The sequence below is a fragment of the Carica papaya genome, chromosome 5 (assembly GCF_054855325.1).
Source record: "Carica papaya isolate Zhongbai chromosome 5, ASM5485532v1, whole genome shotgun sequence".
Taxonomy (NCBI): domain Eukaryota; kingdom Viridiplantae; phylum Streptophyta; class Magnoliopsida; order Brassicales; family Caricaceae; genus Carica; species Carica papaya.
In genome coordinates, this window is record NC_142313.1 from 44,820,596 (window position 1) to 44,837,309 (window position 16,714).

The following is a 16,714-nucleotide window of genomic DNA, read 5'->3' on the forward strand; positions in this document are numbered from 1 at the left end:
TCATTTAACCACAAAAATATGAACTGCCGTTCCAAACAGTTTATGAAAAATGGTTTAATGCAACAGACACGCATCACACATGATGTCTTCCCTCATTATTCTCCTGAATAGTTTTATAAATCAATCACACTTTTTTATTCTAAGTTTTAATATGTTATAACTACTTTCTTTCGCACAGAATGTATGTACACGTATATAAGATATAGGGACTTCACCAATAAAAATATAACTCAATCAAGCTACCCACCCAAATACATAGTGCATCTGCAATTAACAAATGAAAAATGTAATCAAAGATTTGGGACCTAACACTGTCAGGAGCAGCAGCACAAACACATACAGGCAAATGCATCCGATGGAACTGCATTTGCTTAAATTACTAAATGGGCTTCAGCTGCCAGCTTCAACCCTTAAGTCATCATATCATGTACAGATATATTTATATTCTCCTGTGAGCTACAATCCTCTAAAAAGTTCGGTTTAAAAGGAATCTTCTTCCCATGTATGCTTCGTTGCAATCACACACAAACATCTAAAAGAGCAGGCCAGCAGCAACCATACAGAATTCAATAGATATTATATAAGTTTAAACTATCTTTTTTAAAAGAAACATGTAAGCTTAGATTTTACGTTTAAACTGATTTACAATCATCTACTGTTTCTGCAATATCCATATCGAAAGTGCCTCCCCCTTTCCAGCTTGCTTTATTTTTGAATCGGATCTCAATTACCAATCACTTTTTCAACGAGCGAAAATATTATCCACCGCATCTGATGTCTGAAAAAGAAACATTCCAACTTGTTGTTAGCGGTGGGTTAACATGAAGATGCAACTTTAAATGGTAAGACATATATCACTGACATAGTAACAAGACTCAAACATGAAAGGAAGTTTATGAGTTTATGAAGATTCTTTTTATTTCAAAAAAAAAAAGTTTGAGTTTATGAGGTCAATGATCCATGTGGCTTTCTCAATCCTCTCTGACAACCCTATCCCATATCTTCTTGCTGTGTAATCTAAAGAGCTAGCAACCCTTTAGATTACATAATGGAGTTACAAACTGAAAAAAGTAACGCATGGAGATGACACAATATGTCAGCAGAATCACCTATACTGAAAAAAACATGGAAATACTACTCTGTAGCAGGTACAGCAGGTCAAGCCAATACACATTATTGATCTCATATCCCAAATAGAGATGAGATCAAACAAGAACCTGAAAGGGTCGTATTACTAGACTCATAAGTAGCTGAAAGAAATTAGGATGCAGTTAGATGGGGTTTTTCTGCAGTGAAAAAGATAGAAAGTGACTGATGCTCTATGAGCCACTTTATGGCTGTTATGAACATTCGGTAGTTGGGTAAGTGATTGAAGCTCTATGAGCCACTTTATGACTGTTATGAAGATTTGGTAGTGGTAAGAAACAAGGAATCCTAAAAAGAATGAAGTCAGTGTTGAGAATTTTCTTATAGAAATTGATTGATGCTCTCTTATTTTGTTTATGAGTGGCACCTCCTTCGTGCCTTATTAATATATTTTCCTTCGTCCATAAAAAGAGTCGTAAGATACACCAAGAGAGAGAGAGAGAGAGGAATCTGAAGGATCTTTCCAGGGAAAGTACTACAATTTATTATAAAATTTTTTGAAGAACATCAAGAAAACTGCAGCACAGCCCTTTCTGTCAAGAATGAGTAGAGGTTCAAAGGATATTTTCAAATAAAATACCATGACTTATACCAAAACTTCTGAAGAACATCAAGAAAAGAACAACGGTCCTATATTGTGCGGTAATGTTCGAGTCTTCTTATCACAGCAGGGAAAGCACAGACAGGCATGGACAGCATGTCAATTGAGATTTACGCTAATCCTAAGTTGTATGGTATATGGTCTCTGTAGAATTATTTTTCTATATTTTTTCTTTTTCTGTCTTTTACAACCTGACAATATAACAAAATGGTTACTGTCAGGTTGTGCTATTTTTCCCTTCCACTAGAGAAATTTGTTAGTTTTTATCTTTTTCTTCATTCCTTTGCCTATAAAATGTTGCTGATTATCGATGAATAAAAGAAAAAAAAGAGAAGTTATTTTTTATTCTCAAGTTCTTCATGGTATCAGAGCAAGCCTGATCCAAATTCTTCAGCATCCCTCTTGCATTCAATAGGCAATGGATGAGCAGACCACTTTTCCGCTCAAAGTTCTTTTGGGTTCTCACCTTCCGGTGCCTGACCGTCATGCTCTGGCTAATCAGGCTCCATCTTTCATTACTGGCCATCGACTAAATGGCAGTAACTATCTTCAGTGGTCGTCCTCGGTGTTGATGTTCATCCGAGGAAAAGGCCGAGATGAATATTTCACTAGAGAGCTCTCACCTCCTCCCACGAATGATCCAAATGCTCGGATATGGAAAGTTGAGAACAATCTTGTTATGCCTTGATTGGTGAACTCAATGACCACTGAGATTGGCAAAAATTTCCTCCTTTATGAGACTGCGCACGATATCTGGGTCGTAGCTCGTGAGTTCTACTCTACTCGCGACAACACTTCTGCCATCTTCGAAATCGAAGCAAGCCTTCACAACCTGCGTCAAAAAGAAAAAACAGTAACTCGAAAATAGCAGCAACTTGATGTTTTTGAGGAACATGCTTGGAGCTGCCCAGAGGATGCCAGGAGATTCCGAAACATCGTAGAACAGAGACGAATCTTCAAGTTTCTTTTCGGACTGAACAAAAACCTCGACGAGGTAAGAGGACACATTCTTTGAACCAAACCTCTCCCAAACATCAGAGAGGTGTTCTCGGAGGTGCGACGCGAAGAAAGCAAGAAGAAAGTGATGATGGGTGACTCGCAACTCAACCCTAACCCTACTAAAAGCATATCTCTCTCACCCGAAACTGGTGTTGTTCTCACAAGTCGGGTGACTGAGCAAAAAGGACGGCCATGATGTGAATACTATAAAAAGTCGGGACACGTTCGTGGAAGATGCTGGAAACTTCACGGAAAACCAGCTGAGAAGAAGAAAACACGAAAGCAGGAAATTGAGGAAATTCATCGGGGCAATTTTATCTCAACAAAGGAGGGATCCACTGCAGCCGTTTCTACCAGAAGCTCCTTATTTAGTCCTAAACAAATCAACCTCCTCCAAAAATTGTTTTCACCAATATGGTTCTCAGTAATGCTTTTACAGCTCACAAAGAATTTTTTTTTTATTTCTCAACTTATTCCACAAAAAGGGGAATATGGATTATTGACTCAGGTGCTTCCGATCATATGACCGGGGATATCTCATTATTTAAGAAATATAATAAGTGCATAAATAAATTCTCAGTTAAAATTGCTGATGGCTCTAACTCCCAGGTCGAAGGAACATGAATAATTGCACTGACACCCAAGTTAATTTTGTACTCTGTGCTATGTGTTCCAAATTTGGAATACAATCTCCTGTCAGTAAGTAAATTATCACAGGACTTGAATTGTGTAGTTACATTTAACTCTAAACTGTGTGAATTTCAAGACTTGGACTCGAGGAAAACGATTGACAATGCTAGTATGGATTCGGCTCTTTATCTATTGCAAGTTGACAACTCTTCTCTTAATAGACAAACTCATCATACAGTATATACTAATCCTGAATCTGTAAACAACTTAAATATGGAATGTCTTATCATGTTATGGCATTATCATTTAGGACATCATAACTTCATATACTTAAAAAAACTATTTCCTACTTTGTTTCGAAATGAAAATCCAACTTCCTTTCAATATGAAGTATGTCAGCTGTCCAAACATATTCGAAATTCATTTTCCAGTTCTGTTTACTAACCCACAACATTTTTCATTAATTCATAATGATGTATGGGGTTCCTCTCGGATCACTAATATTACCGGGACAAAATGGTTTGTATCTTTTATTGATGATCACACTAGAATTACCTGAATTTTTCTCATGAAAGAAAAATCTGAAGTTGGCCAGATTTTTAAAAAATTTCACATTATGATTCAAATTCAATTTCACACCAACATCCAAGTAGTGAGGTCAGACAATGGGTATGAATACTTTGAAACCACTGTGAACCAATATTTTTCTGACCACGGCATTATCCATCAAAGTTCCTATGTCAATTCTCCACAACAAAATAGCATAGCTGGACAGAAAAATAGACACATTCTTGAAGTAGCCCGATCAATCATGTTCGTTACCCACATTCCAAAATTTCTTTGGGGAGAGGTTGTTCTCACCGCTGCATACTTGATAAACCGCATGCCCTCCCGAACTCTCTCATTTCGAATACTCTATGATATCCTCCTCAGGGCCTTTCCGCAATCTCATATTCTTCATACCCTTCCCTATAAAGTTTTTGATTGTTCCGCCTATGTTCATGTTCATACTCACTTCAGAGGTAAACTTGACCCACGGACAATTAAATGTGTTTTTGTTGGATATTCACCAAGTCAAAAAGGATACAAATGTTTTTGTTCCAAGACCCGTCGTTTCTACAACACTATGGATGTCACTTTTTTTGAAAACTAGTCATTCTATCCCACTACTGATATTCAGAGGGAAAGTCCTAATCAGGAATATCAAGTATGGATATAAGTACACCACCTCTCACTTTTTCTCCCCTCACTATTCCCGAGTCCTCATCAAATTTTTCTGAAACCAGTATCAAAAAGTCTGAATTTGAACCTATACCTACTACTATCAACAAAGAGTTACGTGTTTATACTAGAAGACACAAAACTCCAGTTAATAAAGATTCGGAACCAACTACACATTGCCATAAGTCTATTCCAGTTTCAAGCAATAAGAACACATCAGGTAATGAGTTTTCAAGCACAATTTCTGATACGGCTACCACTACTGATCATGATACCGTGTTACCTATTGCTTTGCGGAAATGAATTCGATCTTGTACTAAACACTCTACACAGGATTACATTTCATTCAGCAACTTGTTCTCAAAGTATCATGCATATATAAGCAAACTCAATGGCAGCCCTATTAAACCTAGAACCATTCATGAAACTCTTGCATTGTCAATGTGGAGAGATGCTATTCAAGAAGAGATTAGGGCTCTTGAAAAGAACAAGACTTGAGAACTGACGGAACTTCCACCGGGAAAACATAAAGTTGGGTGCAAATGGGTATTTACTGTAAAACACAATCCTGATGGAAATGTGAATTGGTACAAAGCTCGTCTACTAGCTAAAGGCTTCACTCAGTCCTACAGGATAGATTATCAGGAGACATTCGCCCCTAGTGACTAAGCACAACACTATCCGAATATTACTCTCTCTTGCCTCTAATCTTGATTGGCCTCTCTGTCAACTTGATGTAAAGAATGCATTTCTCAATGGAGATTTGGAAGAAGATGTATATATGGAAGTTCCTCCAGACCTTGAGACCACATATAAAACTCACAAGGTATGCAAACTCAAAAAGGCACTCTATGGTCTAAAACAATCTCCGAGAGCTTGGTTTGACAGATTTACCAAAGCAGTTAAATATATGGGTTATGAGCAACGTCAGTCTGATCATACTTTGTTTGTCAAGAACGGTGCCTCTGGTAAAAAAACTATCCTAATTGTCTATATTGATGATATTATTTTAACAGATGATAACATAGAGAAAATTCAAAAACTCAAAAGTTTTCTTGCCACAAGATTTGAGATAAAAGATCTTGGAGCACTCAGGTATTTTCTGAAAATGGAATTTGCTCGTTCTAAAAAGGGGATCTGTGTCACAAAGGAAATATGTTTTTGACCTGCTAAAAGAAACAGGGATGCTCAGGGGTAAACCAGCAGAAACTCCCATGGAAACGACTACAAAAGTTGGATTTAAAAAGAGTAAGCCAGTTGATAAAGAAAGATATCAGAGACTTGTGGACAAACTTATATATCTTGCTTCTACTAGACCTGACATCAGTTTTGCTGTAAGTACTACAAGTCAATTCATGAACCAACCTACTAATATTCATATGAATATGACATATCGGATCTTAAAACACCTTAAAAAACTCCAGGACAATGACTATTTTTCTAAAAAACAATGAACAGAAATATTGAAATCTACACAGATACTGATTGGGCGGGTTCTATAACTGACAGAAGATCTAAGTCTGAATACTGTACTTACGTTTGGAAAAACTTAGTCACTTGGCGGAGCAAGAAACAATCTGTTGTGTCACAAAGTAGCGCAAAAGCTGAATTTCAGTCACTTGCTCATGGAATATGTGAGGGAATTTGATTAAAAATAATTCTAATGGAAACGAAATTCTTGGTTACTACTCCAATGAAAGTATGGTGCGACAATAAAGCAACAATCAGCATAGCTAAAAATCCGGTATATCATGATTGAACTAAACACTCGGAAATAGATAGGCACTTCATCAGGGAGAAGATTGAAGATCAGACCATTACAATACTCCACGTTCCTACTAATCAACAAACTGCAGATATTTTAATAAAGGCACTTTCCAAAGGATTCTTCAACGAATTAATATCCAATCTAGACTTACTAAACATTTATGTAACCTAGATTGAGGAGTGTAGAATTATTTTTCTTTATTTTTTTCTTTTTCTGTCTTTTACAACCGGGCAATATAACAAAATGGTTACTGCCAGGTTGTGCTGTTTTTCCCTTCCACTAGGGAAGTTTGTTAGTTTTTGTCTTTTTCTTCCTTCCTTTGCCTATAAAATGTTGCTGATTATTGATGAATAAAAGAAGAAAAAAGAGAAGTTATTTCTTATCCTCAAGTTCTTCAGTCTCTTTCCCCCTGTTAATAGACTAGCCTCCTCTTGCTCCATCTGTGCTTAGATTTGTAATATCTTGTACAAATTCGCATGAAAAAGCACAAGATTTCGATATAAGGACCCAGAGAATAAACCAAAAGGTACAAAGTTAGTCTCCTTGAGGTTCTAAGTGCGAATGCTGCAAAACATTATTAGCTAAAACAAAAAAGATTGATTGAACCTGCGGCTTTCAAAAGAAAAAGGGTAAATTGAGTTCTTACATTTTGAGCCTGACTAGAATTCGGACTACAGGCTTTAAAACTGCAAACATAGTCCTGAATTGACAAATCTTGTATTTCAACTCACCCACCATAAACAAAAATGAAGTTAATTTTAACAAAATACCCACATAATTATTAATACCTTTCTTGCTAAAAAATCACTAAAATCACCTATAAACCATCACACGTGAACTTGTCACTACAGACCACATCCTTGGAGTTTGAGCATCATTACAATTCTGTCTTCAAACTTTCTAAAATTTCAACTCAATACTTAGTTGATTAATCTTTACTTTAACTCACCAAGTTCCGTTTTGATGAACGTTTACACTACATGTCCCTGTTTGTCAAATGCACAAGCAAAACTTTACCCTGCCCAATCCCTTCACAGACTCCTGTACTTGTTTAGATATACATAATGTCAGCATAGCTCTAAAGCACAGCAAAACCAAATGTTCTTGACAATAAATTTTGTAGATCTTTTAATTGTTGGGACTTGTATCAGTGCTAGCTTACTTCTAGCTACTGTTTGTTGTTAATAGAATAAGGGCCTCTTGGTCTTTTTAAGTTCCATTTTGTCAAGTCCTACTATTCCTATCAATAATTAAGATTTATAGATTTGGGAGTATTGCTTATTACAATAGAAAATTGGGAAATTTCCCACAACCCCCTCTGTCTCAAGATCGCCTTAAGCTCTCTTGCTTTCTCTGTTCTTTTTCTTATCAGACTCCCTTTTTCTATATCCACTGTCTCAAATTCGCTGTTCCTAGAACTTTTTTAGAGGAAAATAACAGTGTAACATAAATAAACAAGTTAGCAAGGGGTTTTGAATAAAGCACTTCAAGGAGAATAGATATGGAGATACTGGAATGAAGATAATAGTTTGTGGAAAAAAGTCATTGAATATAAATGGGCTGCGAATAAGAAGCAAAACGATTCCATCTTGGAACGCAGCACATATGGCATGAATCTTTGGAAGGGGATTATGCAAGTCAGCAAAACAGTCTTTGAGTGCTCTAAATGGAATGTGGGAAAAGGTAACATTGATGATTTTGGTTCCATCGTAAATATGCTTATTCACTTGTAAATTTTTTGTACATGGATAGCACCCCCTTGGTGCCGACACATCAATATACTTATCATACTTTTATCTCAAAAAAAAAAAAAAAAGTTAGCAAGGAGAATCACCCAAGTAAAAGAGTTGTTCAAAGTTAGTCAAAACATCAGCAATGTGTCCAAGATCCTCACTACAAGTTAGAAACATTGTTGAGCAGGCTGCTGTTAGAGACGTACAGGAAGCTTGCGTCTATGATGGTAACTATCAATTCTTTTAATCGGGCATCTTATTTTCATTTATTTATGCTTTAAATTTATTTTGGATTCCTGTCATGTACTTTGATGTTTGGATGGAGATTAATTAAGGCATTTCATTTTTTTTTAAATGAAAGTGCAGATTAATATTGATGTACTACAAGTTAGTCATAAGTAATGCTTCATATTTTTCAAGACTGCGTTATCCTTCCATGCTAATCAAATAAAATTTCTTCAGTAATTTTTCGTTGCTTGTGTGCTTTAGTTGCCTAGAATAACTACAAGGTAAGTCAAGATATAAGGCAGAGCGCACACTGTCACATGTAAATCTTAGAATTGTTCCAACCAAAATTCCTGGCATCAATAAACTCATAAAAGACACAGCAAATATGTATTCTCCACCAGTAGAAACAACAAGTTATAAAAACTAGACAGAAATGAGCATCAATCTCAAGAATATTAAACCATTCAGTTACCAAACTCCAAGCATATCAAGAATTAAACTTACCTTTATATTTCAAAAAAAAAAAAAGAATTAAACTTACCTTTATATTTTGAAAAAGAAAGAATTAAACTTACCTTTGGCAACAAAATGCTTTCTGCTCATGCAACTATCTATAATGCTTAATTTGAACCAGAAGTTGCAGTGCAAGAGGCTTGCACGCTGGTTTCATTTAAGGCATTGCTGCCATCCACCTGTGGTATCTGCTGGTTGTTCAATTCTGAAACTGAGCTATTACCAGAACTGTTTGAACCGGAAGCATCACCAGATCTATTGTTATCTTTGGTTTCCAGATGCTCCATCATGCGTGAGACTGTTGCAATTCCAGCATTGACCTCTCTCCTAACTTCGGAGCCAATATCTGCCATGGAGGTGTTGCGAGAGAAAAATCTTTCTTTCCACCCCCGTGTACTCTTTGAAATTGACTCTTTGTACCTAAAACAAACACATAACCAATAATTCAAGCAAAGAAAGATAAGAGAGAAGGAAAAAAATGATATCAATATAGTCCATATAGTTGAACACATTATATCCTTCCATAATATGATTACCTCATTGAAACAGCATTAAATCGGGATTTTAAAGACTCTGAAAAAGATTGGAATTCCGATGGTCCTGCTTTGTCTTGATTGTTTGGAGAAGACTGATTAGGAGACCTCCTACAAAGGAATAGCATACCTATCAACTACTGAAGTTGGATTGTAAAAATGCTTACATTTATAATTTTTTTACAGGATCATTTCCAATTCAATTCCTAGTCATTCCTAGTTTTGATATTCATGTCGGTGTTGATATACGTAATTTGAAGTTCTGAACATAGATTCTTTGAGTTTGAGTTGTCCTTACCCCCACCTTGAATTCTTAGGAGTAGAGTAGCTCAAACGAAAAAGAAAGTCATCTTGTTATCATGCAAATCAAGACTAGTGCAATTATTAAAACTAAAAGTCGGATAGAAAATGAACCAAACAGGATCTTGAAGTTAAACTGGAAGAAAATGAAAAAGCAAATCTCGTTAAAGAATGATAAATACCTATTGTTCAAAGGATTGCCATGTTGACCAGAAACAAGAATACTTGATTCAGGTGCTGAGCCAGAAGCCTGATGGGATTGGGCAGAAGGTACTGGTGTATTTAATTGTGAAGACTCTTCCTCGGCAGCTCTACGAGGGGAAGATGGAGTGCCTATTATGATTGCAGGAGCTGGTTCACCTTCAGCTCTCTGAGTTGGAGATGAAGAAACAGCACCAGTAGGTGATGTATTAGCATGAGTTGAAAATACCAAGAACTGCGGGCGGCCTTGAGCTGAGGACCTATTCCTCTGGCCGTCTCTTCTAGCAATGTGGCGTGCTCGTCCCATTGCGGCAGCAGCAGCTAAGTGCTGGATAATTCGCTCTTCAAGCTCAGCATCATTCACGCCTACTGGCAACTGCATCAAGAGAACCACTTTACAATGAACTTTCACCTCAGAAATTAATGCCCATTGTGCAGTATATTGACAAGAAAAATGCTGAAAATAAGACTGGTAATAAAATGGGAGAAGTACAAACATGTTGCAACTCAAAATCCCCAAGAGTTGGATGATGAAATATAGTGGTATTCCTAGGTGGATTGAACCTGAAGCTCCTTTCCCGTTCAACAGCCTCAAGTAACTCCTGACTGAAAAAAATAATAATATCAATTGAACCTTCAATTAAACCAAAATAAAAGAAATTAATAGTAGAGGAACCACAATATCAACCTGGTAGGATCTTTCAGACTGATTGGCTGCCAACACATGGGGCACTGTGAGCTTCTCTGACACCTGCAACATTAAAGTTTTAAAAAATAAAGTGCTTACTTCTCTTTCATAAGCTGTAGCAAGTCTCTCCAAAAGGTTTTGGATAAACTTGAACTTCAAGGATCGCAATGCCTGTTTGAATTACCTCTTTTTCTTAGCCAACACAACTAAAAGCTATTTTCCGGTGAAAATGCTAGTGTGCGGAATACTTGCAAAGCTAGCTAACTGTTAAGTCAAACATAAAAAATTGACAATGGTATTTGAAGCTAAAAGGTGGATAGAAAAATCAAGTAACTAAAAACTAGTTGGGCTTAGAACCCCATGAGCTTAAGAGTTACTTGAGATTAAAAATTTAAAAATAATTGGTAGGTTCCCTTGATCTAAATATGCTTAAGGCCAAGATACTGAAAAATCATAATGAAGGATTGCCAAAATCTGGTTATAGGCCTAACTTAGAGAATTAACCATTGTATTTCTTATTATTGTCTATTTTCAAAGTGAAAACCATGAAATAGAAGGCCCATGACTATGCAATGCGAGTTGATATTTGAACATAAAACTACCAAACCTCAGATCAATGAACAAATACATTTCAAGTAGAAATCCAGAAGAAGAAATAATTAAAGAGGATGAGCTATAAAGTAGAAAATCAGAACAAACATAGCCCAACAGATAAAACTATGCTTTTTGTATATTCAACAGCAAACACCAAGAGTGTTGTACTGTCTTTATGAACTTATGGATGTTTAACCATTTTCTCCGCATAAACTAAAGAGTTACATTTCATCCAGAGTCTTGGATGCATGTTACCGGAATCCTGGATTCCAGAAGTGGCTGTTCAATGGTTGCTTTTTTACCATTAATCATGAATATATTAGTAATGAGGTCACAGTATAGCTGCTGCACCAGGCAAAAGAAGTACAAAGAAAACAGAGGTTGCCAAACCTCGAGTATTTTGGCCAAACCAATCGTTAAAAAAGGCTAAGGAACAAAAATATTACACTATTACCTAGAAATAATTAACAACTTCCATGGAATCAGATATCTCTATATGTTACAAAATTTATACATCAAAATCTAATTTGTTTATTTATTTCCTAAATTATCTGCTGAAATCTCAGCCTCAGACTTTCTGATCAAACGACTACTTCTTAAAAACAACAAAACAACTAGACTCAAAGATAAAAGGCAACATTACCATTCAAGGATGCACTGGAGATGGAACTCATGTTTGCAACTAGTTACCTGCAAACGAAACACAAAATCGGACTGAAATAAAAAAAAAAGCTCAAGGACACATGGCCAATAAAAGCATTTATATCAAATATAATAATTACTGTAGATGGGTCGCTTTCGCAGAAGTTTTCAAGGCATATGCTACAAGCATCATCACACGCATCTTGGATGCCCCCTTCCACAAAAGCTGCCGCAGATGTCAAATGGGCCTCCGGGCTCTTTGTCTCTTCCATTCCCTACAAACCCAAAACCACGAGGACTCTTCAATACTACCATAAAGAAAACATCCCGAGAACCTCATACACTTTGAACTTGTAACATGAAACCGATGCAAGCATTCTTTAATAAACGCAATCAACAGCCAATCAATCTAACCATACACACAAACCTAGCTTACAAACTACTCTAACTCTTAGTTATAGAAAACAAATTTATTTCGCAAAATTAGCCCCAAGACTAGCACTTATATTATCGGAAAGACAATCATATTCGTATAACTATGGTACGCGGAACAAAATATCCATCAAAACTACGGCAGTAACTTAAATCGCCATCGGAGATAATCCCTATACAAGACAGGAAAACTGACTCACCATCACTTAAAATAAAGCTGAAACTTAGAAATTGAACAATTAGAAGGAGTTTCATCGACCACGAGCAATAATTTCGAGGTGAATATGAAAAGAATCATCAGAATCCCATGTTTCCTAACTATCCAACTTTCAAAAAATCATCCGCTTCTCTTCGACAGCAACCAGACATGATATACATCGAAGGGGATAGAAATTAATTACCTCGCTGGAAGCCATAATCAACAACAGCGATGAAACGCAAAATTGACCGGAGAATAGTCAATAGATCGAGGAGGGGAAAGTGATTGAAACCCTAAAATTTAGAGAGCGAGGCAAAGGAAGAAGAAAGGAGGGCTAATGGTGCGTTAATGGAATTTTCATGGAGAGATGAGGGATGACTTTTTGGGGGCTTTTTCGGGAGAAGACCGACAGAAAAGAGAACCTGAGCTCGGTCCTCAACAGCCTAGAATTCAACACGTGTCCAAATTCGTTTATTCAACTTTCTGCGATATCCTGTTCGCTTTTGTTTTTTCTTTTTTCTTTTTAATAAATAAAATAAATTAATTATTTTAATTATTTATCTAAAAATATATATATTTAATTCAATAATTATATTTATTAAAATTACCTTTAAAAAAATATAATAAAATTATTTTTTATTAAATTAATACTATTTTGAACAAATAATTTATTTAAAAAACTTATGTAACAAATAATAAAAATTTTACTAAAATATGATAAAAATTAATTTTATTAAAATAGAATATTAGAATGAATATGGTACGATTCACTAAATATAAGTGAATTATAAAAATTGTGTCAAACTTTATAATTTATTATCAAATTTTTAAGATTTTTTTATAATTAATATACTGTAATTTACGTATAAAATTTGAATATCATGTTACTAAATTGAATTAAAAAGTATAATTCAATTGTAAAATTTTATTCAATAGATTTAATTATTTTTTATAACGAACATAATTTATATTAGGGAGGTATTATATAGAGAAAAATAATTTTTTTCTTCGCTAAATCACATGGTATGTTCCACAATAAATAGAATTCTATAATTTCATTTTTTTTCTTTGATATAGTCTAAATTTTCTCATTTATACATATTTGATTTCACATTTAACGTGATTAATTTATTATACACATCATTACTAAGATTCATACTAAAATTGGATCTACCCAACATACGATATAATAAACTAATAATAATTATTTAATATGCCAAAATATCAATAATTATAAATATCTAAAAGTTAGAAACTTGATCTTATTCGATATTTAGAGTAGAGGGTATATAGCTAGAAAAAAACTATTACTTATTTATTATAACAAATCGTCTACTAACATCAACTAAAATTTTGACACTATTCTTCATACGAGACTTAGACATATCGCTTATAATAACAGTAAGTGCAAACCCTCATGATGAAATAAAAAGTAATGCTCGAAGTACTCATTGGCTTCTTAAATTAACTTTCCTGACTGATTAAAAGTCATATTTCTATTTGATCTTATAATCAATGACTTATAATACTTGTACTCTTTCAAATATGAAAATACATTTTTTATACTATTTTTTTTATTTTGAGGTCAATCGAAGTAAAAAGTTAAAATTCATAATTTTATTTAATATTTGAATTTTTTTTATAATATAGTTGAATCTTATAATAACTATTGAATAATATAAAAGTATAATCATACTAAAAATGTCAAATCAATTTTTTTCCCCATGGATGACATGATTCATTATCTATGATACATATTGCATCATTAACATCCTTCTTCTTCGTCAAGTCGCTTACCCTCCAATACCTTTATTCCTTAAGGGGATGTAAACTTAATTACATAACGAGCTTATTGATAGTCTAATTGAATGTTACTTGATTTTACTTTTATCAAATTAACTCAAACAAACATACAAAATTTAAAAGAGAGAAAAAAAATTACGTGTCTAAATATTATTTTTTTAAACTTAAAAATATTATAAACTTATGTCTCAATATTGTGATTATTCACGAAATTTGAGAAGCGGATGAATAGCTTTTAGAAAAAATCGAAGAATTTATTAAGAATCCTACAAGATTATTTCATTTTTTTTTATCTGAGTGAGAGGATCATAAACTGTCGAATAAATGACAAGATGTTTTCTCTTATTTATTTCTTATGATGAAAAAATAAAGAAATAATTAATGTATTTAAAATAATTACGTATTTATATTTAAAATATCGTATCAATTCATTATATTTCATTAGATATCAGATGTGAGATGGTTCCGAACGATGAACTTGATATGAACAGTTTAAATAAGTGCCAATTCATTATATTTCATTAGATATGAGATGTGAGATAGTTACAAACGATGAATTTGATATGAACAGTTTCAATGAACGCGTCAAGAGAGATTGCTAACAAAAACAATAAAACTACAAAACATTTTTACACAATTTACTCTTAAATCATTTATCCCTAAGGATTTAATAAGAAATTTTATGTACTTCCTTTTCTTTTTTTTTGATATTTTAATTACAATTCACTTTGAACTTTCCCACCAAGCACTCAACCCTCAGAAACACCATTTACATTCCACCACCGTCGTGGGCCCCACATTGACAATTTGCCCCCTCAAAAATCAGCAACCCTCCTCTCTTTGCGACGGGCTCCTCCAGAACCCGGTCCCACAGAACCGGTCCCACATCTCCTTGTCCAAATCAACGGCCTCCGTTTCACAATCGCCGACGCCGGCGATGGCACCGTCGCCGTCTCCGTCCGCCACTCGTTTCACTTCTGTCTCAAGATCTATTCCCGAAGGCCAGCTACCGCTCTCTCGACTCAGCGACATATCCCCGACCAGAAGGCCATTCTGCCGCTTCCTCCGCTGCCTTAATCTCTTCTTCCATGCCTTCTTGCACAGTCCCGAAGGCAACCGGTAGACTGCCAGAACCAGAAGGTTCATCACCGTACACGGACAGCAACAACATACCGCCGCGCATTCCGCCGCGGCACCTCCGGCCATCTCTCCCAGCTTCCTCCCCTTCTTCTTCTTCTTCTTCTTCTCCGCCGGCGATCTCGCCCTCCCTGGCGTCGAATTCGTCTCCTCCAATGACAGCAATGGCTGCCTCCGATTCACCGGCGGCGACCGGATTAATATCTGGCGAGTCATCCCGGCTGAATTCCGAGTCACGCAACTTTTGTTTCTTAATCAAAAAGTAAAATCAACAGCAGCCAATGCTGACGTCGATTCCAGAAACAGAGAATAACAATAATAATACTAGAGGGAGAAATTAGTGAAACTTTCTGGAGAAAACAAAATCCAGGGGAGAGAATAACGAAACTGCTTCTCTCGGTTCATCTTTTCTTACCTGATTGAGAAAAGAGAAGTTTAGAGTCGCGGCAGTGTCAGGTAATCTGAGTAAACATCGTTATGTATCGATCGAGAGGTATCAGCGGTAGGATGTTCATGATTTTCCGAGGGGAGAAAGTGGAGGATTTGGCGAAGGGGAAAAGCAGGGGATATAAATGGAGGAAGAAGGAGGAGGAGGAGAAGGAAGACAGAGAGGGGAAGAAACGGAAAGCGAGTGGCCGGGAAATTCGAAAAGGTTATTTAATTGTTTGTTAGGTTTTTAAATTAACGGAGTCCCGATAAAATTAAAACGGAACGGGAAACTGAATGCTGGCGGTTTTAGTGTCATTACGAGGATAAGAATAAGCACGCGCTGGGAGAGAAGTTGAATACAGCGAGTAGCCGTGCCGATCACGCGTTTAAACTGTTGTTTTTTTCTAAAAAAAAAAATATTAAACTTTGAACCCTTTTATTTATTTTAAATGTTAAATAATTATATTATTTTTAAATATCTTAAAATATGTTGAAAGAATAATTTTATTTATTTAATTAAATTAATAAAATAATTATATCATATTGTTAATTTATTATATAATTAATTAGTTAAAATTATTTTTAAAAAGTATTTAACTATTATATAATTATTTTAATTAAAAATAAAAAAAATTAGAAGTTAAAATAAATATAATATATTCATAATAATTTTTTTTAAAATATTAAAAATTAAATTATAATAAATATTAAATTTTAATAATTATTTTTTAATAAAAAATGTTCAAACTCAAACTATATTTAAAAATAATCACAATTAACGATTTAATAAAATAATAATTATTTATAATTACGCGTTTAACTATTTAAAAAAAAGAAGAATAACTATTAATATAAAAATAAAAAATTTAATTATTGTTATTAGTATATAATAATAAAAAATTTAATAATATCCATAT

At 34.7% G+C, this 16,714-nt stretch overlaps 2 protein-coding genes across 2 annotated transcripts; both read right to left on the reverse strand.

Moving 5' to 3' along the window:
* Nucleotides 1–331: 331 nt before the first annotated feature.
* RHF2A (RING-H2 group F2A) lies at nucleotides 332–12,796 on the reverse strand. Its single transcript, XM_022036964.2, has 9 exons — nucleotides 12,631–12,796; nucleotides 11,938–12,072; nucleotides 11,799–11,845; nucleotides 10,562–10,624; nucleotides 10,371–10,479; nucleotides 9,855–10,249; nucleotides 9,376–9,483; nucleotides 8,902–9,259; nucleotides 332–778 (listed from the first exon to the last, which is right to left on the reverse strand). Exons 1-8 carry the CDS (start codon nucleotides 12,643–12,645, stop codon nucleotides 8,947–8,949), a joined length of 1,185 nt encoding a protein of 394 aa, XP_021892656.2. The 5' UTR covers nucleotides 12,646–12,796; the 3' UTR covers nucleotides 332–778; nucleotides 8,902–8,946.
* Nucleotides 12,797–14,728: 1,932 nt separating this feature from the next.
* LOC110810690 (uncharacterized) lies at nucleotides 14,729–16,079 on the reverse strand. Its single transcript, XM_022036932.2, has one exon. It carries the CDS (start codon nucleotides 15,582–15,584, stop codon nucleotides 15,054–15,056), a length of 531 nt encoding a protein of 176 aa, XP_021892624.1. The 5' UTR covers nucleotides 15,585–16,079; the 3' UTR covers nucleotides 14,729–15,053.
* Between the last annotated feature and the right edge of the window lie 635 nt (nucleotides 16,080–16,714).

Excerpts from the sequence above, each read along its gene's own strand:
- LOC110810690 (XM_022036932.2), bottom strand. The coding sequence starts at position 15,584 with ATGACTCGCCAGATATTAATCCGGTCGCCGCCGGTGAATCGGAGGCAG.
- RHF2A (XM_022036964.2), bottom strand. Across the intron at positions 10,480-10,561 it reads AGTCTGAAAGATCCTACCAG|TCAGGAGTTACTTGAGGCTG; the intron begins GTTGATATTGTG and ends TATTTTTTTCAG. Across the intron at positions 9,260-9,375 it reads TTTAATGCTGTTTCAATGAG|GTACAAAGAGTCAATTTCAA; the intron begins GTAATCATATTA and ends TGTTTGTTTTAG.